Raw genomic sequence first — 24784 nt, 5'->3', positions numbered from 1 at the left:
GTATTTTCTTCATGTCAAGACGGGGAAGTTTGGTCGGCTGAGGGAAACCGTGTCAATCAGAGAATAAACACTCTTCGTTAACCCGTGTGCTGGCGTGGAACTACTGTGTCCATAAATTGGTGTTGTCCCTTTCAATGTGACGCCTTTTTTACTTTCAGTCCTACTACCTGCAAGCTCTTTACAAATGTTAGGAGAATCTTTACGTAATGGAGGCGTTACATACAGCCTTCTTTTAATCTCCTAACTGCCAGGGGGTGATTGATCGATTAACTAACTGATTCGTAGGTAGGTTGATAGTCTGTCAGAAAGTTTAATTCAATATAAAAAGAATTACAATGTGTAATTTAACGCGATATATATAAGTCCGCAGAAACCAACGCAAAATTTCTCCTATTCTTCCCGCTCCTTCTGGCATCTTGCCAAAAATCTTTCTAACAACTTTACCTCATCATCCTTCCCTCCTCTTTTCTACTCTGATGGTTCTGTAGCTATTTCTTCTACTGATAAAGCAGATCTCTTCGCACAGACTTTCTCCTCCAATTCTACCTTAGACGATTCCGGTGCTGTTCCTCCATCACTTCCCCCCTCTGACTTCCTCATGGCTGACATTAAAATTTCTTCAGTTAATGTATTTTCTGCCATCACTGGCCTCAGTACTAACAAGGCATATGGGCCTGATGGGGTCCCTCCTGTTGTTCTCAAGAACTGTGCTTCTGTGCTTACACCCTGCCTAGGCAAACTCTTTCGCCTTTGTCTGTCAACTTGTACCTTTCCTTCTTGCTGGAAGTTTGCTCTCATTCAGCCTGTCCCAAAGAAGGGTGACCACTCCCAACCCTCCAACTATCGTCCAATTGCTTTAACGTCCTGTATTTCAAAAGTTTTCGAGTCAATTCTTAATAGAAAAATTTTAAGGCATCTTTCCTATCACAACCTTCTTTCCGATCGTCAGTATGGGTTCCGTCAGGGACGCTCCACTGGCGATCTTCTCACCTACCTTTCAGACTCCAGGTCATCCTCCTTTCGGGACTTTGGCGAAAGCTTTGCCATTGCACTTGACATCTCAAAGGCTTTCGATCGAGTCTGGCATAAATCTTTAATTTCCAAACTGCCCTCCTACGGTTTCTATCCTTCTATCTGTGCCTTCATCACTAGCTTCCTTTCTGGTCGTTCTATAGCCGCTGTTGTAGACGGCCATCGTTCTTCTCCTAGATCTATCAACAGTGGTGTTCCTCAGGGCTCTGTCCTATCACCAACTCTCTTCCTTTTATTCATCAATGATCTTCTAAGCTGTACATCTAACCCTATCCACTCATACGCTGATGACTCCACCCTTCACCTTTCCATTCGGTTCCCGCGGCGCCCATCTCAACAGTTGCTTCAGCAAGCAAGGGATGAGGCTGTGGCACACCTAATGTCTGACTTGGCTCGTATCTCTGACTGGGGTAAAAATAATATGGTTGTCTTTAATGCATCTGAGACTCAGTTCTTACACCTTTCAACCCGACAAAATCTTCCACAGGTGTACCCACTAATGTTTAATAGTATTCAGCATAATCCTGCATCATCCCTGAACATGCTTGGGGTTTCATTTACTCGGGACTTATCTTGGAAAGATCATATTACATCTCTTGTAAAATCTGCTTCCAAGAGATTGGGTGTGCTAAGCCGACTTCGCTCTTTCTCTACCTCTGCGCAATTGTTGACTCTATACAGGGGTTTTATCCGCCCCTGTGTGGAGTGCAACTCTCATGTGTGATGAGGCTCCCCACATACAGCTCTTCTCAATAGGGTGGAGTCAAAGGCTTTTCGTCTCATTAACTCTCCTCCTCTTACTGACTCCCTTCAACCTCTGTCTCTTCGCCGCACTGTTGCATCTTTATCTCTTTTCTATCGCTACTTTAATGGTCACTGCTCCTCTGAACTGTCTGCTTGCATTCCTCCACCTCTACGACGGGCGTGTAGCACCCGTCTGGCAGCAAACTCTCATCCTTTTTCTGTCCAACTCTCTAATGCAAGAGTTAACCGTTACTCCCAGTCTTTCATTTATGCAACAGGTCAGCTCTGGAACTGTCTCCCTCTGTCTGTATTTCCTGCTGCCTATGATCTCCAGTCTTTCAAACGCAGTGTGTCCAGGCATCTCAAAATGATCGGATCTTGAATTTGGCTCTATATTGTATTTTGTTTTTCTCTTGGAGGGAACTGTTACTGCGGGCTCATGGCCTTTGGTTCCTTCTTCCTCGCATAAAGAAAAAAAAAAAAAAAATCTTAACACTCGCATTACCAGGCATTTTTGGCATTTTACATTCTTTACATCTGCAGAGGATATTTTCTGAAATGGGGAAAAGCTTTTTAAATTGAAAGGGTTATATATAGCCTGCGTTCATCCCCTTATTAAACGACGTCACTCTAAATTGAGCACAGTCACTTAATAGCAGCAAAGAATAATTGATGATACGCCATCGGACTGAAGGAGTTAACACAATGCACGTCTCATAATATAAACCTGTGTCACGAGAAAGTTGTAATTATTAAGCATAAATAATTTGTACCCATAAATGTACTTCTGTATAGTTGGATTCAGTAAACAATTCCGATTTAGACAGACAGACAGATGGATAGAGAGATAGACAGACAGACAAATATACAGAGTGACTGATATAATGACTGTCTGACAGACAATTAAATCGATAAACACGCTAAGAATTTTTATATAAATTATCGGCGATAAACTGTGACCTTGCTCAAATCGGCAGTAGCTGATGGATAAATTCATGAATGGAGTTATTTATCAGTTTACTTGCGTATTTATTTATCATTAATGCAACTGAGAGTAAAATATAATTAACTGACACGGAAATGAGCCTGTCCAGAATTTGACACCGTCTGGTTTTTTATATATTTATTTTCCAGTTTAATCTTTCAATTTGCCGACGATTTTATTCAGCATACAGAGACATTTAGGCCTGGAGGGGTTAGATACAGCCCTCATTAACCCCCTGACACCCTGGAGCCCTTCCAGACTTGACTAAAATCGTCTGGAGATAGCGAGAATAATACAGCAGTGCGGATTGAAGAGGTTAACCTCATATGATGCTTTTTAATCTTAATCTATTTTCTTGCCGTTTCCACAAGTTAAGTTCTGGGCAGACTTTTCGAACTGGAAGGGTTAGGTAATAGCCTTCACTTACCCCGTTACTACAAAATATCTACCCAGGGCTGATTAAATCGTCTGTGGGTAGCAAAGAGTGAATCAATAAATCGCATTGCCAGACTTTTTTTTTTTTTCGAGGAAGAAGGAACCAAAGGCCATGAGCCCACAATAACAGTTCCCTCCAAGAGAATAACAAAACACATGAGAGAGCCAAATTCAAGATCCATTCATTTCGAGATGCCTGGACACACTGCGTTTGAAAGACTGGAGATCATAGGAAGCAGGAAATACAGACAGAGGGAGACTGTTCCAGAGTTGACCTGTTGCATAAATGAAGGACTGGGAGTAACGGTTAACTCTTGCATTGGAGAGTTGGACAGAAAAGGGATGAGAGTTTGCTGCTAGACGTGTGCTACGCGCCCGTCGTAGAGGTGGAGGAATGCATGCAGACAGTTCAGAGGAGCAGTGACCATTGAAGTAGGGATAGAATAGAGATAAAGATGCAACAGTGTGGCGAAGAGACAGAGGTTGAAGGGAGTCAGTAAGAGGGGAAGAGTTAATGAGACGAAAAGCCTTTGACTCCATCCTTTTGAGAAGAGCTGTATGTGGGGAGCCTCCCCATACATGAGAGTTGTACTCCACACAGGGGCGGATAAAACCCCTGTATAGAGTCAACAATTGTGCAGGGGTAAAGAGGAAGTGATTAAGCCTCTGAGAACGGACTAAATCGTCTGGTGGTGGCGTGAGTGAAATATTTAAGATTCATAAAGCCCTTAAAAGCTGTATCTGGGAATATTATTTTTAACCCCTTCACTCGGAGGACGTGTTGTTTGGGTTTATTCTTGCTACTCTAGTCTATTTTCTTCAGCTTGAGGGAGATTTCTTGTAGTGAAGGGATTAATAAAGACTATATTTACTCTCCCCAAATCAAGAAGTCTCTCTGAAGCTGAATAAAATAGTCTGGAGATAGTCAGGATATAATCTGAAACGAGTCATCGGAGTGAAGTTATTAACCCTCTGTGGATGGGGGGGGGGGCACTATAAAGCTGAATAAAATCACCTGATTTTAACGAGGACGTAATAACTAAAGTTTGGCATAACCTAAAAGAGAGTTATATATAGGTTTTGTTTTAAACCCTCGAAATACGTCCGACGCTAGCAAGAACAGAATACAGTAGTTTAGGTTCATTGCGTCTTAAGGCAGCGTCACACTGGGACAAAAGTGGCTAACATGTGAGCCAGTTTTGCGACCCGCTAGCCAAACTGACTCACGGTGAGCGGGATTTCGCTTGCGAGGCGAAATGGAGAACAATTCTCGCTCAAAACTTGTTGGTGGGATTAGAACTCAAATGAGCCTACATTAATTTTGTAATTGGTGAGAAAATATTCTATTTTTCACAGAAGGAAAGTAAATAAAATTTAATTCTTGTGGCTTTAATTTTATTTTTTTCTTGTAACATGAAATAAATATTCGGACACCGCGGAGGCTGTCTGTTTTGTCTCTAAACAAGTAGAAATTAGATTTCGACAACTGGCTCGCATGTTAGCCACTTTTGGTCTAGTGTGACGCCACCTTTAGTATCTTGATTTTTTATTTATTTATTTTTTTTAATCCAAGATCGAGACGTCACTCCTAAGCCGAAAAAACCCTCCTGGTGGTAGCATGAAGTAATTAGTTAAGGTTTCTGACGTCCTAGTACGTTTTAAGAGAAATTTAGGACTATAAACCTCACGTAACCTTCTCTCTAGCAAAAGCGAAACTAATTATACCCCTTTTACTCCTACATGGCTTAAAAATTTCATCTCTTCGTCGTGATTACTGAGCTTTAGAAAGAGATCATCGCTAGAATATGATGCTGGTCAAGAGGAAATGCTATGGAAAGCGTGTAGAGCTGTGGTATTGTCGTATTCTGCCTTAGAGCTACATGAAATAAGCTGGAAAAACATAAAAATTTAGACCCGGGTAAGGTAAAAGGACTATAGTTATGATCTCACGCTCTAAGGGGTTATAAAGTTTGATTTGTTTACTTATTCAGTTGTTTATATAGTCGTTTTCTTTTAACTGAGATCCTAAACGAGAAAAAAATCGTTTTGTGGTAGCAGGAGTGAAATCGTCTCTTTCTCCTTTGTCTTCCACCAATATTCAACGCTCCAGTAATATTCAAATCAGTTTTGCGGTAATATTCAAATCAATTTTTTGGTAATTTCCAATGCTCCAGTGATATCCAATCAGTCTTCCAGCAATATTCAACGCTCCAGTAATGTTCAAATAAGTCTTCCAGTAATATTCAACGCTACAGTAATATTCAAATCAGTCTTTCAGTAATATTCAACGCTCCATTACCATTCAGACCAGTCTTCCAGTAATATTCAACGCTCTATTACCATTCAGATCAGTCTTCCAGTAATACTCAACGCTCCAGTAATATTCAAATCAGTCTTCCAGTAATACTCAACGCTTTGGTGGATATGGGAGAACGGTAACCAAAATGGCGGAGCTGTTCATAGATGAAGGTATGATTTACGGAAGCTCGGTGGTGTAGTGGTTGTAAAGTGCCAGTCGGGATGAAAGTGACGTGTCCTGAGCGTCGAGCCGAATCCCCTAAGGGCGTGTGGAGGTGTGTGGGTCGTGTAGTGCCACCAGGGGCGTGGGAGGGGTCGCTTGCCCTTAATCCGCTGTGTTCTGTGACGTCGTATGTGTTTTAGTGTTGTTACCGCTGCGGGAAAAGCTTTTTTGTGTGAACGGGTTGAGGGTTAACTATAGAGACAGATAGATATATAGACTGATAGATAGGTAGACAGATAGACAGATAGACAGACTGATAGATATAAATGTAGATAACTGGGAAGACAAAGAAAGACAGGTAGGTAATGGATAGGTAAGTAGACAGATTGATATAAAGGTAAATATATAGAAAGACAGATAGACAGACAGACAGATAGGTAAAATGACAGCTGGGATACGCCAAATAATGACAAAGTGATAGTAAAAGTGACAGGATGGCAGCGATAAGGCCAAATGAGGCACTTGCGTAATGGCCACTGAGGTCTCGTGAGGGATATGTGTTTTTACTCTGCTTCTTTTTACTGTTCACCTGCCACACGAATCCTCCTGTCAGCCAGTACGTCATCATATGCAAGGTTATTATTATTATTATTATTATTATTATTCCACTGTAGTTTCACTTTTTGTTTCTGTTAAGGCGATTTTCGTTTAGTTGTTTGATTTCCGCTAAAAACAAATAAGTAAGCCTGACTTGTGACTGGCGGCAAAGCTCTGATTCGCACGCTTTGCTTGTGGTGACAGCGGTACCAGACATCTCAAAATAAAATTGGTAATATGTAATCTCTCATAAAACTGCTAAATCTGAACCAATTTCCATAATTTAGGCGGGCAATTCCACGTTCTTAAAGATGATCTATCAGTTGGATTACTCTATAAAAATCGTAATGTCAGTAGAGTCAGTGCTACGACATTTCAAGGAATGGTTCTCATTTTGTGTAATAGTTTTTGGTGAATTTTGATTGTCTGTTTCACTGTCTATCTATCTATCTATTGCCAGACGCCTTAATCCCGTAAGGGGTGGCCACAAACAAATCGCCTTGATGTCGCCCTGTCCCCCGCCATTTTACTGCCCCGCTCCCAGCTCACACCACCCTCTCTCATATACCTCTCTACTCCATCCCTCCATCTCATCCTTGGCCTCCCCCTCCCTCACCCCCTCTGCATCTCACTCTCATACTCTCCACGTCAGTCTCTCGCTCTCCATCCTCACCACATGGCCAAACCACCTCAATGTGTTTCTCCCAACGCTTCTTATCACATTCACATCCACACCACAACCACACACACCACAAAGCCAGTCTGGAGACAGGACGTGTGTGCTGGGCAATCCCCAGGTCCTGTCATCCCCACTTACTGTTATTTAACCAGCCCACACCCCACTGACCGGGCTAATGTATGGCCCGGCCTGCACTACAGGTGCAGGGAATCTTTAAACGAACGAACAAACACCACAACGCTCCTTCACTTCCTCACTGTCAGTCTGTCTCTCCATGTCCACATGTTCCTCTCTGTTTCACATGGTTATATATATATTTCATGAGGATTTCAAGAATCTATAATTCTAATTCGTAAGTTCCATATTTCTAAAATTGCAGGATTAGATTCTGTCCCAGTTTAGTACCATACACATCTGCTGGTATGGGGTACTCGGCCATGTCCAGCGTAATATAGAACAGCGATGCTTTGTGATGTAGGGTGCAAATATTGACCGTAAGTGTTCATGGGGGACGAGTAATTAAAAAAATATATAATAATAATAATAATAATAATAATAATAATAATAATAACAATAATTATAATAATAATAATAATAATAACAATAATAATAATAATAATAATATTATTATTATTATTATTATTATTATCATCATCATCATCATCATCATCATCAATATCACTAATAAATGGAGTGAGTAATACCCAAAATTCTGAAGAGGAAAACCGGAAATCAGGAAACAACACACACACACACACACACACACACACACACACACACACTGGGACGGGGTGGGTGGGTAGGCTGCATTGTTTGGCAGGGGTCAGCTGAGTATTACAATCAACAAAAAGTGCAGCCCACAGGCAAACAAACAAGCATCGTTACTACATCTGTATTTTGTATTGCAGGTAAAATACCATTAGATTTTAATCCTTGACTCCCCTCCAGTATTTTTTTTTCTGCTGCTGCCAGTCGATTTTGCTCAGTTTAGGGAGGCACCATGTTACTGAAGGGGTTATTTAAGTTTCACCTAACCCCTCCTGCTCCAAAAGTCTCCTCTAAGCTGAGTAAAATCGTCTCGAGGGAGCAAGAATAAAGTAAAACAGTGCATCAGATATAAGAGGTTCATCCTTTGGCCACGAATGTTTCTGTGAGCTTAGTAAACCCGTCTTTTATAAGCTAGAATAAAATACTATGGTCCTTATACTCAGGCAAACGTTAATGATAATCGGTTCTGACATTTCTGGCGCTACAGCTTTCTTTTCAGCGTAGTAAAAGTGCCTGACGGTAACTTAAATGCGAAGTAGGTAATTCCCAGACAAACCACCAGCGCCTTTTTACATTCCTGCTTTCCACAGACGATTTTATTCAGCTTAGGAAAGGCTGCTCAAACTAAAGACGGTAGATGCAACTTTTATTACTCCCTGCATTACTAAGGTGCTCACTCAGACTAAATAATTATAATTTTTTTTATTACAGCAAGATATACATCCAAGTCCTCAGGCTGCAGGAGTAAAACATCAGAAATACCCTACAAACTGACCTCTTTCTCCTTGCATAATGTATTGTTTTTAACCTCTCTTTTTCTTTCTCTCTCTATCTCCCTAATTTACTCTTATTATGCATAATAGCAGAGGCATTTGAAATATACCTGAACCAAACCTAATGGAACCTAACATAATTGGAAGCTAAATATATATAGTCATAACATTAATGTCCTCCACAGCAGAGAGAGAGAATGAGGTAGATAGAGAGAGAGAGAGAGAGTCATAACATTAATGCCTTCCACTCAGCACACACACACAAACTTCTTCAGATCCTGGACACACCTGCATGCTGTTTGTCTGGTCAGCTTTCTTTGCTTCCTATTGCCAAGTCTCTCTCCTCACTATCTCCTCAATCAACAGAAAAACGGACGAAGAGAGAGATAGAAGAGAGGAGAGGAGACAAATACGGAGGGGAAGAGGAAAAGAGAAGGGAGAAATACGGAGGGGAAGAGGAAGAGAGAAGGGAGAAATACGGAGGTGGAAGAGAAAGAGAACAGAAGGAAGAACTATGGAGGGGGAGAGGAAGAGAGAAGGGAGAAATACGGAGAGGGAGAGGAAAAGAGCAGGGAGAAATACTGAGAGGAAGAAGAAGAGAGAAGGGAGAAATACGGAGGGGGATAGGAAGAGAGAAGGGAGAAATACGGAGGGGGAGAGGAAGAGAGAAAGGAGAAATACGGAGAGGAAGAGGAAGGGAGAAATACGGAGGGGGATAGGAAGAGAGAAGGGAGAAATACGGAGGGGGAGAGGAAGAGAGAAAGGAGAAATAAGGAGAGGAAGAGGAAGGGAGAAATACGGAGGGGGGAGAGATAGAGAAGAGAAGGAAGAACAATGGAGGGGGAGAGGAAGAGAGAAGGAAGAAATACGGAGGGGAAGAGGAAGAAATAAGGGAGAAATACGGAGGGGGAGAGAGGTAAATACGCAGAAATATTGAATGCGACCTGAATTTCTAGTTTCATTATATCTCCGTTATCTCCTCTCTCTCCTTCTCAGAAAACCGTAGATAAAGGACAAACACGTACAAATATAAACTGGTCTCCGTCTGCTCTTTCTCTCTCTCTCTCTCTCTCTCTCTCTCTCTCTCTCACACACACACACACACACACACACACACACACACACACACACACACACACACACACACACACACACACACACACACACACACACACGCACGCACGCACGGGCGCGCGCGCAATGCCAGAAAGGAGAAAGAATATGAATGCTTAAAAATGTCCCCTTTCTTATCGTCATTGCGCTTTTGTCAACGCGCTCTCTCTCTCTCTCAACCCTTTCTTGTCAATAGAGCAACAGGTTATCGCAATAGTGGGTTTGTGCGTGTGTGTGTGTGTGTGTGTGTGTGTGTGTGTGTGTGTGTGTGTGTGTGTGTGTGTGTGTGTGTGTGTGTGTGTGTGTGTGTGTGTGTGTGTGTGATGTACGTGCGTTTCAGTGTCTAAGAGTGTAAATGTGTGAAATGAGTTCTACATGTTTGCGGACTGGTATGACAAGGTGCACATGAGGAGACGTGTGCGTGTGTATGCGTTCGTGTACATGTAAATTTACGTACACATCAATAACATACGAGTTCCTTATCCTCACGGATCTTGTGTGTGTGTGTGTGTGTGTGTGTGTGTCTTCAGGAGTGTGTAGGAAGGTAACTGTGGGTGTGCATTAGTGTATTTGCTGTATTTTGGAAGTTCACTGTGTGCCGTGGGAAGGGTCGTTGCTGAGTAGGGATTGAAGTGCATCAGGATACATTTGTGGAGGCTACCCTGTACAGCTGGTGGCGTAGGACAGCATATATAAGATCAAAAGGTACGTATAAACAGACTGACAGATAGATAGATAGATAGACAGACAGAACGAGGAGGACACAAACTGATAGACAGACAAGCAGATAGACACAGACACCATAATAGAGACAGATATGCAGATAAGGAGAAGGCTGTGGAACTAGTCGAACAGAGCGGTATTCTTGAGCAGAAGTTAAAGCTGGTAATGGAGAGGTAAAGCTTTCGTTTCAGTAGCTTTTACTACCGAGCTTTATTTATTTTTACAGAAGATGAGCAGAGTAAGGAAAAACAAATAAAAAATCCATACATCTGATGACAAGTGTCCTTCATTCACAAAAAATTTGTAACAGCTGGACTTGAAATGCTATAGGTTGAGGTTTGGGAGGAAAGTATTGGGGAAGCGAGTTTATAAGAGATGCTGTTTGGGGGAATAAAAGAATTCTGATAGGCAGAAGTTCTGCAATATGGCAGTGTGACAGTCCGGTCATGATCCGTACCAGATGCCTGAGTAAGAGTGGAAATGTGACACAATGGATGCAGTTTCGTCTGAGCATTTGCCATAAAAGTATCTGTAAAATAATGAAAGGGAGGCAACATTCCTTCTTACTTGTAGGGAAAGTAGTTTATTTGTAATGGCAGGGATATTAATAATTATTCCAGCTTTGTTTTGGATTTTATAAAGTTGTTTTAGTGCAACCTCTCCACATTCACACTACAAGGGTGAGCAATATTCCTGCTGAGAGTGCACATAACTCATGTAAATTATAGCTGAATGCTAGTCAGTGAGGAAGTTAAGGATTCTGTACAATAACCTAAGGTTCGTTGATGCCGTTTACGCAAGTAATCTAACATCAAAGGTCCAGCTGAGGAAGTCTGGAGGAAATAACAGTTTTGGCAAGAATGACAGTTGCCGGTTGCCACACAAAGGGAATAGAAATTGCCATGACAAGGTGACAGCACGGAAATCTAGGTCTTGAATACATCAGAAATGCCCCCATCAGGACCATAGCTACGCCTGTCAGGTAGCGTGGCCAGTGAGGATAGGAAATGCATCGTTTGAGGGAATATTGCCGACAGTCATGAGAAAGTTAAGGGGAAATAAGATGGAAGAACAGCTCAGGAATGTCCCAGGTAGAGACTGAGACAAAAGTCTGAGCAGATTCCTGCTTTACCGGAGGAGGAAACGACTATAGAGCCATCAGAGTGGAAAACAGGAGCAAAGGAAGAAGCCTCCTACTCCACTTAGAATACGTGTCTAATATTGTAAGGGATAATATGCAGGCAGCCAGATGTAGACAGTTAGAGGAAATTATTTAAGAATGTATACTGAAGTATTCTCCAAGTTATTAAACAAGAGGAGCAGGTCAGGAAAACCAAATATATACAGTTTAGTGTAGACTGATATTACCAGATTCCAGTTCGAAGAAGGGTTACTGTTCACAACACTTTATCTCCCATTTGCTTTAATTTCTTATAATTCCTATGTTTATTTATTTATTTATTTCTCCTCAGCAGGTAGATTTTGATACATCTTTCCATTCGTAATTATCTGATTACCAGTATGGGTTCCGTTAAGGATACATCCTTGGTGATCCTTTACAATCCTCACAGATTCCTGGTCATCCTCGTTTCTGGATTTCCTGAAAGTCTAGAGGATTTAGTCTCCCTTCCTGAGTTTGTGTGTGTGTGTGTGTGTGTGTGTGTGTGTGTGTGTGTGTGTGTGTGTGTGTGTGTGTGTGTGTGTGTGTGTGTGTGTGTGTGTGTGTGTGTGTGTGTGTGTGTGTGTGTGTGTGTGTGTGTGTGTGGCTTCTCAAGTTTTCTTCCCGGTCCTTCTATAGCCGTTGTTGTAGACGGTCGCTGCTCTGCTAAAGTTATCAATAGTGTTGTTCGTTAGGGTTCCGTCCTTTCATCAGCTCTCATCCCCTTCCTCATCGATGACTTCCTGGGCTGTACGTCTAGTCCTATCTACTCATACGCTGACGACTCCACCCTTCACTTTTTTACCTGGTTTTCAAAGATTCCATCAAAACAGTCCGTACAACAGTGAGACCTTGACACATTTCACTTCAAATTTGTGTCTTATTTTTGAATCGGCAAAAACTCAATTCCTTTACCTCTCAATTCCGGAAGAAAAAAATCCACATGACTATACTCAGTTTTCTTTCATCGAGGCGAAGATGCACTTGATAGATTGGTGATTATTGGCTGAATGCAACATTGCTTCATAATCTAGCATTATTAACTGACAACAAATATCTGAGGGGGAAATTTGGGTTAGTAAATATTTTTTGGACATGTTGCATTCAGTCAATCATGATCAACCCGTCAAGTGCATCATCGCCTCAATAAAAAAAGATGGAGTATAGTTCATTCCTATCAACAACACACAGATCTGTGTTTGATCGTCCTTTATATATATATATTTTTTTTATAATATCCATTTGCGAAAACATGAGGAAGTTGTGTCTTTGGTCAAGTTTGTGTGTCGTTCTGTCTGATTGTTTGCAAGATTAAAGAAACACTACTGGACGGAATTGCACCAAATTTGGAGTAAAGAATGAGGACCATCAGAGGTACAGGTGAATAATTTTGGACCGAGAAAGGTCACCTCAAACAGTTTTGATCCGATTTTGCCCACACTTGGTGGAAAAGATTTGAGGGACAGGAAATGCAGTGGACGGGTTTAAATAACAATCGTTTACACCGTTAGAAGGTCTAAGTTTCAGCCCTTTAACTGAAATATTTTTTATTCTGTTTTGATCAAACATAGTGGAAAGGGATTAAGGTTAGTCAAGAATGAAAATAATTTATATTTCAGAACAATAGATGAAAAAGTAAAGTAATCTCTAAGTCCGTTGACCTTATTTTTGCCAAACTGGGTCGATAGGTTATGAGTCAGGTATGAATAAAGTAATTCGATTTTGAAAGTAATCAGTCAAAAGGTCAAGGGAACAGGGTAAGGTCAAAGGTTTGGTCGTTAGGTTCTTCTGCGCGATTAGTGGGCAATTGATGTGTCCCAGCACGCTGCTCATTAGTCTTGCAGCGTTGTGCATGATGACGAATCACGCTGGAATTAGCACATCAGACGCGGGAGGTACTCACTTCATCACGTTTAAACAGATATTTTCCAGCAATTTTCATTAACAAATTCCAAAACCACAGGTGCCCATTGACAGTGTGGAGGGCCTCTGGACCTATCGCACGATGCGAGTGTTGCGCTGTTCGAGTGCTTCTTTTTGGTCTCGTGACGTATCTGGAAAATATCACATTACTTCTCTTTGGGGAAAAAAAAAAAAAAAAAAAAAACTCTCAGAGGTTAGGTGTGTTGAACGAATCCGAGTACTTCTTAACACTACCTATTTGCCGAGTTTATACACACCCATAAGCTGAATGCAGTTCCCGTGTGTGTGTGTGTGTGTGTGTGTATAGGGGGGCAAGGGGGTGGAGGCGGGGATTTGCCACATAAGCCACTTCTAAACTGGGTAGAGTCAGAGGCTTTTCGTTTCATCAGCTCTCCTGCCCTCTCTGTCTACCCTCGCCTTTCTGTTCGTCGCAGTGATGCATCCCTGTCTTTGCCACTGCCATTGCTTTGATCACTGTTCCCCGGAAATCTACGTGCATTCCTCACTTATTACGACGAACAAGCATTAGGCGAATATTTGCACAGCCTCAAGTCTCTGCTATCAAACTCTCCAATGCAAGAATTGACTAGTATTCCCAGCCTTTCATATATGTAACTGATAAACATGAAAATTCCTCTTCGGTCTGTCTTACACACTACTCATGACTTCTATCTTTTAAACGCAGTGTGTCCAGGCATCTCCAAATGAATTAATCTTAAATTTGACTTTCATGATGTTCAGTCCTCTTCGTTAAGGACAAGTTTGGCAGACTGTCATCCTTGGGTTCTTCCTTTTTTGTATAATAAAAGATGCACGTACACTTGCTAATGCCTGTGTGTGTGTGTGTGTGTGTGTGTGTGTGTGTGTGTGTGTGTGTGTGTGTGTGTGTGTGTGTGTGTGTGTGTGTGCTTGATTATGTAATTTAAAAAGTTTGTGAGTCTAGTCTCTTGTGAACGTGCTTATGTGTGTGTGTGTGTGTGTGTGTGTGTGTGTGTGTGTGTGTGTGTGTGTGTGTGTGTGTGTGTGTGTGTGTGTGTGTGTGTGTGTGTGTGTGTGTGTGTTCATTTAAGAGAGAGAGAGAGAGAGAGAGAGAGAGAGAGAGAGAGAGAGAGTTTTGTGTGTGTGTGTGAGTTTGTTTTTGCGTGCATGTTCGTGTGTGTGTGTGTGTGTGTGTGTGTGTGTGTGTGTGTGTGTGTGTGTGTGTGTGTGTGTGTGTGTGTGTGTGTGTGTGTGTGTGTGTGTGTGTGTAATGTCTTTTCTGTTCTCTATCTATCTATAGCCAGACGCCTCAATCCCATAAGGGGTGGCCACAAACTAATATGATTGTTACGTTTGTTTGTATGATTATATGTATAGGTCTGCGTGTGTGTGTGTGTGTGTGTGTGTGTGTGTGTGTGTGTGTGTAAAGTCTTTTCTGTTCTCTATCTATCTATAGCCAGACGCCTCAATCCCATAAGGGGTGGCCACAAACTAATATGATTGTTACGTTTGTTTGTATGATTATATGTATAGGTCTGCGTGTGCGTGTGTGTGTGTGTGTGTGTGTGTGTGTGTGTGTGTGTGTGTGTTTGCATGTGCGTATAGACGTGTGTACTATCCCCAGTTCGGACCAATACCGTCTTATCAAATTTAATTTATAATGCGGTCATGTTGCCTCAAGGAAATTATAATAACTTCAGAGGATGCAATATATTCTCTCTCTCTCTCTCTCTCTCTCTCTCTCTCTCTCTCTCTCTCTCTCTCTCTCTCTCTCTCTCTCTCTCTTCCACCGTCGTATATAATATTAAAATAAGGCGCTGGCGGCCTCAAAGAAATGCCATATTAAAATTGAGAGCCTTGCTTCCCATATCAACACCGCCTGCATATGAAGAGGGAAGTTATTTTTATTATTATTATCATTATTATTATTATTATTATCATTATTATTATTATTATTATTATTATTGGTGGTGGTAGCAGGGGTGAAGGTGTTGCTGTTGTTGTCATTATTTTTATTACTGTACTTGTTGGTTTCATTATTATTATTATTTTAACACCATCCAGGTGACACAAAATTTAATATATATATATATTTTTTTACCTTCAGACGATTTTCTTCAGCTTAGGAGGGATTTTTCGAACTCAGGGTATTCTATATATCCCTTAATTTTTTCTACATTATATATATTTTTTTAGGCTGAATAAAATTATCTGGGGGGGGTGAATTAATTAAAGTTAAAAATGCATCATAGGCTTGAAGTGGTTAAGAGAGAAACAGTACCACCCACGTATTCCCCACGTGCGAGTCTTGAAACTTACCTCTCTCTCTCTCTCTCTCTCTCTCTAACAAGCAGCCCTGTACCTCCCATGGCACATAAGGGGATGGATTGTAAAAAGTTGGCCCAATGTTTCACCTCAACTGCTATTCACTTTCCTCTGCTGGTTAATATTTCAATACTGAGAGGCGCTTGGTGTATTTCTCTGATGCTCTTTATTTTGGTGCTCTTTATTGTGACGCTCTTTATTATGATCCTCTTTATTATGATGCTCTTTCTCGTGACGCTCTTTACTGTGACGCTCTTTACTGTGACCCTCTTTCCTGTGACTCTCTTTATTATGACCCTCTTTCCTGTGACGCTCTTTATGATGATCCTCTTTACTGTGACGCTCTTTATTACGACGCTCTTTACTGTGACGCTCTTTATTATGATGCGTCAGGGCGGAGCGTAACAGACCTGCCCTGAGTGTGAATAGACGCAGTGGAATAACAGACCAACTTTCGTCCGGGATTGCGTCTGTTCCCGCCTCTGACTGAGGTTCGCAGCGAGATCAAAGAATCCTACATCCTAATCCCAAATCCTGTGTAATCGCCGGGGTTTGGGATTAGCCACTTCACGCCGAGGAAGGACTGGGCATTTTCTCTCTCTCTCTCTCTCTCTCTTTCATCTTGCTGTACTCACGACAATTATTTTTGTCTGTTTACGAGGTTTTATATTGAGTTTGAGGGGTTAGGTAGTGCTTTTATTAACCTCTTTGGGAATAGAGTGCTTTTTGAAGGTGAATAAAATCGCCTGAAGTTAGCAAGATTATAGAAAATATATATTGTAGCGAAGTGAGACAGATGATGATGATGATGATGATGGTGATGATGAAGATGGTGATGATGGTGATAATGAAGATGGTGACGACGCTGATGATGATGATGATGATGATGATGACAAAAGATGGTGATTTTGATGCTAATGATGATATTCTCTTGGTGGTGGCAGGGTACGGTGACTAAGTGGTGTCCAGGGGCGGGGAACAGTTTAGAATTTGAATGCCATTAACACCTTCAATCCAGTGACGTATTATTTTATTCCCTATATCTTCGGACGATTTTACTCATCTTGCGGGGAGTCTTCTCGAACTGGTTGGGTTCCATAGAACTCTCCTTAACTCCTTTAGTGAGAGAGGTTTTTCCCCAAGCTCAAGAAATGGTTTGGTGAGAAGGATGGACTTATCAGTACTTCACTGCATTGATCGGGTTTATGACGGTATTCGCACAACTTCCACAAGACCCGTCAATATCATGTAAACTCCCTGGCAAATATCACTATACCAGTCCTGAATTAGATCATCTGTGTTTAGTATGGCCGATAGGTATAAGAGCCTAAATGGTGTCATGTGATGGTGTCTTTCATTTTTGCGCGTAAGAGGGCTGCCGGGCTTTGAGAACAATTTTTTTTTTTTTAGTTTATATTGAATTCATATAAAGGAAAATGTATACATCATCCAAACCTTTATTTCTCTGTTAGGAGCGTAGGGGCCCAGGGCGAGGCCACTCTGTGGAGGCATTTAAGGTGAGTTTGGCCAGAGCTTGAGTATGACCGCATCTTGAATTTAGCTCTGTTATCTTGTTTGTGTTTTTTTTTCTTGGAGGAAACAGTCTTGCGGGCATCTGGCCTTTGGTTCCTTCTTTCCTGCTTTAAAAAAAACGCTTGCCTCTGAGTAACATTAGGTGGACAAGAAACCCCAGCCACATCTCACACTGAAACCCTTGTGAGCCACCTCCCTGCACAATTGTTGACTCTATACAGGGGTTTTATCCGCCCCTGTGTGGAGCACAACTCTCATGTATGGGGAGGCTCCCCACATACAGCTCTTCTCAATAGGGTGGAGTCAAAGGCTTTCCGTCTCATTAACTCTCCTCCTCTTACTGACTCCCTTCAACCTCTGTCTCATCGCCGCACTGTTGCATCTTTATCTCTTTTCTATCGCTACTTTAATGGTCACTGCTCCTCTGAACTGTCTGCATGCATTCTTCCACCTCTACGACGGGCGCGTAGCACCCGTCTAGCGGCAAACTCTCATCTCTTTTCTGTCCAACTCTCTAATGCAAGAGTTAACCGTTACTCCCAGTCCTTCATTTATACAACAGGTCAACTCTGGAACTGTCTCCCTCTGTCTGTATTTCCTGCTGCCTATGATCTCCAGTCTTTCAAACGCAGTGTGTCCAGGCATCTCGAAATGAATGGATCTTGAATTTGGCTTTCTCTTGTATTTTGTTTTTCTCTTGGAGGGAACTGTTATTGCGGGCTCATGGCCTTTGGTTCCTTCTTCCTCGCATAAAAAAAAAAAACACTCAAGGAAAGTTCCGCGTTATACACTCGGCCTGCGCTTCGAACACTACTTACGAGACAACTGCTAGTGAAACAGTTGCCCGACATCCGCTCATCTGGTAACTGCGTGTGTGAGGTGGCAGTGGTTGGAGAAAGGGTAGGAGCCATCTGCACCCCTAACCCTCCCCCTTCTATAAACTCATCCCCCTCACAAACATACAATTATACGAGTGAATGCCGACTACTTCGCAAGTAAGGCTAACATTTAGAGTTTCAAACTGGCAGGCGAGCGTATAACATGGAACTGAGCCCTACTTACTCGTCTTTTCCGTACCTAACCAGACGACCTGACTCTCTATAAATCATGTAAGTCTGTAGCAGCTTGTGAACGCTTTTAGCCTCTTCATACCATACCGCTTTATCATTACACTACAGTTTTCTGATTCTGCTCCCCCATGACTTATTACTTCCCTTCCCATAATTATCCTCTAATTGTCCCTCTTTTCTCGGCAGGGCTATTATATAATTAACGACCAACATTTTTTCTACGCTGCCTTACTTGTTGTTCCACTGATTATATGGCCATGATTTGAGTTTTAGCAGAACATTATTGCTTATCATCAAATAATGCGTTTTTTTCATGTCTGCAAAACGGTGACTTCTTTTATATTTTCAACCTGTTACTTCCTGGTTCTGTAAGTCAGCTTGGAAAATCGTTGAGAACTAAGGGCGTAGATTAATTCGTATGTGTCCGTATTTGTTTACTCGTATTTACTCTGAGCTGACTTTCCGAATTAAAACCGAATAAGTCTACGGACAAAAGTTGCTTGATTTCACTAATGGGTACTTTTGTGTTGATGTTTGTGGACGAAAATGTCAGTGTGTTCAGACTAAGAAGAGTATTTATGAATGCATCGCGGTACCGAATATGCTGTATGGATGCGAGGTGTTGTTCCTGAGTGTTAAAGCATCATATTTTAGATGGATTAGGCGCTCTGTAACATATTCTCCCGATATATACAGCATTTTGCATCTTAAGCCCACATAATCCCCTTGTGTAGCAGTCAAGAAGAAAATCAATATGCAAAACAAATCGATAGACAAGAGGTGTTATGAAATCTCCAGTTCTTACGAATATACGACTCAAAGACAGAAAAGGGATGGCAGTGTTGGAAATGAATTATCAAAAGTGTTTATGTAAGATGAGAAGATTGGACAGAATGAGAAACGACACAGTAAGGGAAAGGTGTGGGAGCAGGCGTAGTATGATGGATGGGGAAGACCAGGGTGTGCTGGAGTGTCTGGCGATAGGGAGAGAAGGGGCGAAGAGACTGATAAACACGGCATATCCATTAGCACAGGGGGAGACAGGAAGACGGAGGCCAAGAAGGTGGAAGGATAGTATGAGAGATATTTCGAATCTTGAGTGCCTGAAAATCAGTGAGGATATTTGACGTGTATGCAACGACAGATTGGAATGGAGTGGTTTGTGCAAGGAAGACTCGCTGTCGAAGATCTAAACAAGCAAGAAGTGACCGAGGTAAACCGTGAGTCAGCCGAGCCTGATGGTGGGTGACTTGAATTGGTTTGGGTGATGAACATGACATATGAGGGTTGAGAGGCTGAATGTAGGTGAATGAAATGTATGAGGTTGGTTTCTTCTGTTTTCTGGTGCCACCCCCCTGGAATTTGTAACAATAAAAATAATACCACCAATTTGTTATTACATTTGTAGGGAAAAATCAGAGCGCTGAAATTATATCATACCTCTCAGAACTGCATAGACACAAACCATCAGTGCATACATACATACAGTTCATGTACGTACTCTGCGCTTAACAATTTTCCATACTTCTGTGATGACGTATAAAACCATGTATGACTGTAGATGATGTACTTGATATAAAACAGGCTTATGGGAGGCTGGATGGCTTAGTAGATACTCTGATAGATAGATGAACAAATGCATACGTAACTGAGATATAAGGATGAATCAGAATATGAGAACTGTCTACATTAGTATCATAATCTTGCCTAGGTACTCGCTATCTATCTCCCTTATGTATTCGGTATCTATCTCCCTTAGGTATTCGCTATCTATCTCCCTTGGGTATTCGGCCTCTATCTCCCTTAGGTATTCGGTATCTATCTCCCTTACGTATTGGCTATCTGTCTTCTTCCATGGCTTTTCTGTCCAACGAATCATCCTTTGTCAAATGGAGCTTTCCCATATCCCACTCCATCCCATCTCTATTCTTGCTTTATCAGTCAAGCAATCCATCTGTCCAGTCTTCTTTTAACCTGTTATTTATCCAGGTACTGTCAATCTTTTCATCCATCCATCTATCCAGTTATTCATCTATTTTTATCGATTTAACCATCCAATTGCAGGTCCATTTATCCTTCTACTCTTGTGTAAGGTTGATTCATCCATCCATCCTTCCCACCATCCCCCCTCCTCCCCCATCCAACCATCCCTTTGTCTAACACTCTCTCCATCCATCTACCCATCCTTCAATCTATCCACTCGTTCTCTTTCTTATATCCTTTCCATTCAGCTATTCTTCCTTTCCCCTTCCATCTTTGTCCTCTCTTTCAACCATCCATCCACTCCTTCCATCCATCCATGCTTCTCGGTCTGCATCTATCAGTTATTGTTTGTATGGAATTGTATGCACGTATAAAATATGAAATTGAAAATGGTGCTTAGTCTGTCATCCATCAATTCGTCCATTCATCCATCCGTTTCATCCATTCTTTCAGTCACAAAGTCTGTCCATCCATCATTAATCCATCCATCCTTTTTCTCATCCATTCAATCATGCGCTTGTTTCCTATGCACTTCCATCCATTCATTCACCCATCCTAACCAACATTTTTTTCTTCTTACTCATGCATAGTTTATTCATCCATGACTCTCTTCACTAAATAATTCATTCATCCATCTATCCATTCGTTCAGCCTTCTATCCATTCATTTCTCATCGGTCTATCCATTCATTCAGGCTTCCATCTCTTCATTTATTACCCATCCATTCATTTATTCATTCATCAACCTGGCCTTCCATCCATCCATCCATCCAAATAGCGTGGCCTTATTTCAGTCCTTCCATCCATCCATTCATGAGTCTTTTTATTAGTGAATTTACCTACTCTTTGATCTCTCTCTCTCTCTCTCTCTCTCTCTCTCTCTCTCTGATAGACGAAAGGGTTACTGGATAAAATATTCAAATGCAAATTACGAATATCATGCAACCTTCTAACCTCCAATGCTCTCTCTCTCTCTCTCTCTCTCTCTCTCTCTCTCTCATGTACGAAAGAGTTACAGGATGAATATTTAAATGCAAATTACGAATATCATGCAACCTTCTAACCTCCATTACTCTCTCTCTCTCTCTCTCTCTCTCTCACATACACTTACCTTCGGTCTGAGTAGCCAGAAGAGCGAGACAGAAGAGGGACAGAAGGCAGACGGGACGGGCCATGGCGATGTTGGTAGTTGTGGTGGTAGCGGCGACTGGGATGGTGGTGGTTGTCCTAAATCTGGTAGTTCTGGTAGTTGTAGTTGACTGTGGTAGATGTGGTGGTCTACCTAAGAATGGATCGTGGTTTTTATTCTGCTTCAAAAAGGCTTGGGACGGTTGTGACGGCCGTTGGGGATTTGTAACGGTTCTTGGGTTTGAAGTGAGGGATGAACTTTGTCGATCCCACGTTCTCTCTGAGCCGAAGGAAGAATGGAGACAACAAGCCTTCTCAAGCTTTCTCCGTCGGGTTTCTGTCTCGCCCTTCGGAGTCCCAACAGTGGTGGTGGTTGTGGTAGGCGTGGTAGTTGTGGTAGGTGTGGTGGGAGGAAGGGTCGCGCCTCGGGTCTTTATAAGCTCCTCGTCTCACCTGTGCCGCTGCCGCCCTCACCCACGCATCACTCGCTCCCACAATATTTCGCTCATCACACGCCCACGACTGACCAAAAACTGCCACACTCCGTAAATTGAGATTTCATTTTGGCGCCCACGGAGAAAATGAATTAATTTGTATTCATACCTATCTTCCAGTGGTATTATGCACGTGGAGAGACCGCTAAATGATCAATAAGTATCCTAACATTTTTGGGAACATTTGAATAAAACGACTTCCAACGGGCCAAGTTCTTCCCCGCCATTGGTGCGACCTCCCCTCCGGTTGGTCGTTGGGGATTGTGACGTCACACATGCCAGCCAACGGGAGCGCGGAGTGAGACAGGACCCTGCCAGCGATTGGTGCCCGGTTTGATGACGTCACAGTCCGGGAGCCAATGATACTGACAGGATGGGAGGGGGGAGAGGGCCGTGACTGGTGCCCCAAGTTAGTGACGTCACAGCCCCGCAGCCAATGACGCGGCCTGCCAATCATTTAACAAATATCCTATGCATTAGAACGTAACCAGTAAAATGTGGGCGTGATTGGCAGTGAAAATCCGCCCAGGGTAACTTCACCGGGTTTCTTGAGTCAGCCACTAGAATATTTTATGAAGTGTTGTGGCCTGATACACACAAAATGACTTACGACCAATTTCCTCTCTTACGGTAAATTTCTTGTACGATTAATTTTCTCTCATGCGATATACCTCTTCCTATTAGTCGTCTCACATTCACAAAAGAACTTAAGATGGTTTCCTTCTATCTTCGTTATCATACTGTGCTCCTGCTACTACTACTGCTACTACTACGACTACTACTACTACTACTACTACTAATGACGATGATGATGATAATAATAATAATAGTAGTAGTAATAATAATGGTAATAATGATAATAATAATAATAATAATAATAACAAAAACAAAAACAACCTTCATCACCATTATCATCATCATCATCATCATTAACCAGTCATCCCATCCAGTTCATCATCATCATCATCATCATCATCGTCTTCACCATCATCATCGTCATCATCATCATCATCATCATCTTCATCATCCGTATCAACATTATCATCACCATCATCATCATCACCAGCATCCTCATCCTTATCATCAGTATCAACATTATTATCATCATCATCATCATCATCATCATCATCATCATCATCATCATCATCCTATTTCCCCACTAAAATGGCCACACATCCAGACATGGCATATTAGTACTATTATTATTAAATATTATTACTATTATTATTACATACTATTACTTTACGATCAAAATCCCCTCGTAACTAAGTTTTGTTTTGCAGGTAGAACAACAAAATGGAAGATTCTATACTCCTTCCTCCTCGTCTTTCCTGCAAAAATAAATCTTAGCTACGATAGGGAATTCGTCTTAAGATTGTTTACGGGTTTATTTTCTGTCTTACGATATCCTTCAGAAGACAAGAGCTAAATACTTAGGTGATTAAAATTGTCTGGATATGGTAAGAATATATTTTTTCTTAATATATATATTTTACTTAAGTCTAGATTTTCGTCCCTTTGCACCTTATTTCACGTAGTTCAGTCACGAGAGAGAGAGAGAGAGAGAGAGAGAGAGAGAGAACGCTGCTGCTCTACAACCTTTCCATGGCACTTCTTTGTGACTAGCATCGTATTCCAGTGTTAATCTATTGTTATAACTCAGCATTCAAGACGGAGGGATGGCAATATTAGGCCAAGCTAGAGCAAAAGGAGTATAGATAACCCTTGGAGATAGAATGCATTAAGGAAAAATACACTGAGATGCTCTGGCCATGTGGAGAGGATGGGGAATGAGAGACTAACTAGGAGAATGTATGTGAAAGAGGTGGAGGGAAGATAGAGGGAGGAGGAGACCGAGGATGAAATGGAGGGATGGAGTAAAGAGGTATATGAGAGAAGGGAGTGAGGGTGTAAGTTGGGGGAAGGGCAGCGAAATGGGAGGGAAAAGGGCGACATGGAGGCGACTTGTTTGCGGCCACCCCGTACGGGATTAAGGCTTCTGGCTATAGATGCAGATAGATAGATAGATAGATAGATAGATAGATAACACAGCTTTCAAAACGGAGGGATAGCAATTTTAGGTCCATGTGGAGCAGAAGGAGTATAGAGTTGATAAGCTGAAGAAAATCCTCTGCCAGCACCTAGAATGAATTATACTCTTTTCACTTTAACTTGGTTCAGATAGTAGTCCATTTGAATCTTATTTCATGTAGCTGAGTGGCCAGGAAACGACGGTGCCAGGGCTCTACGTCCTTACCACAGCAGTGCTTCGTGATTAGCATTGTTCTTGTGCTAATACTTTGCTACAGCTCAGTATTCAAGATGGAGGGTGGACAATTTTAGGCAGTTAGAGCAAAAAGGGTCTAGTTAAAATATCTCGCATTAGTGAAAGGACAAGCTTAGGCCAAGTTAAGGTGAAAATGGGTATTGTTAATATTTGCTCGTATTAGAGGACCAAAACCCAATCATGAGCTGAAGGCCGCCAGTTGAAAGCCACAGTTAATAATAATTATGTTTTGTCTCGTTCTGCATGGGTTAGCCATCCACCGGCGACAAAAATATATTTTTGCCACCATTAACCAATTTTTGCTCCTCCTACCCCCAGTCGATTTTATTTAGCCTAGAATCGGGTTACTGTAGAGATTGCTATGGTTGATAAAATATATATTTATTCTATATTTATTTTTTGTATTTGTTTTTCCTTCCTCTGTTCATATATATATATATATATATATATATATATATATATATATATATATATATATATATATATATATATATATACTGCAAAGTTTGATTTATTTTGTGCTTAATTTTTGCTATCATGTGAAGCTTTTATTAAACTTAGAGGAAGTCTTTGCTGATAATGGGATGAGTAACT

General features: G+C 41.6%; 1 protein-coding gene across 1 annotated transcript in view; it reads right to left on the bottom strand.

The window, feature by feature from the left end:
- Positions 1-21516, bottom strand: part of LOC145392193 (uncharacterized) — a 115143-nt gene extending 93627 nt beyond the window's left edge. The window contains exon 1 of the mRNA XM_080266642.1: positions 21393-21516. Within this exon, the coding sequence (XP_080122768.1) occupies positions 21393-21456 (64 nt within the window). The 5' untranslated portion in view covers positions 21457-21516. The remainder of the gene's footprint in view (positions 1-21392) is intronic.
- Between the last annotated feature and the right edge of the window lie 3268 nt (positions 21517-24784).

This window comes from Coenobita brevimanus, chromosome 21 (genome assembly GCF_032717465.1).
Source record: "Coenobita brevimanus isolate Jiangsu-jjx chromosome 21, ASM3271746v2, whole genome shotgun sequence".
Classification (NCBI taxonomy): Eukaryota; Metazoa; Arthropoda; class Malacostraca; order Decapoda; family Coenobitidae; genus Coenobita; species Coenobita brevimanus.
The sequence above is the reverse complement of the archived record's forward strand: the minus strand, read 5'-3'. Positions and strand labels throughout refer to the sequence as shown.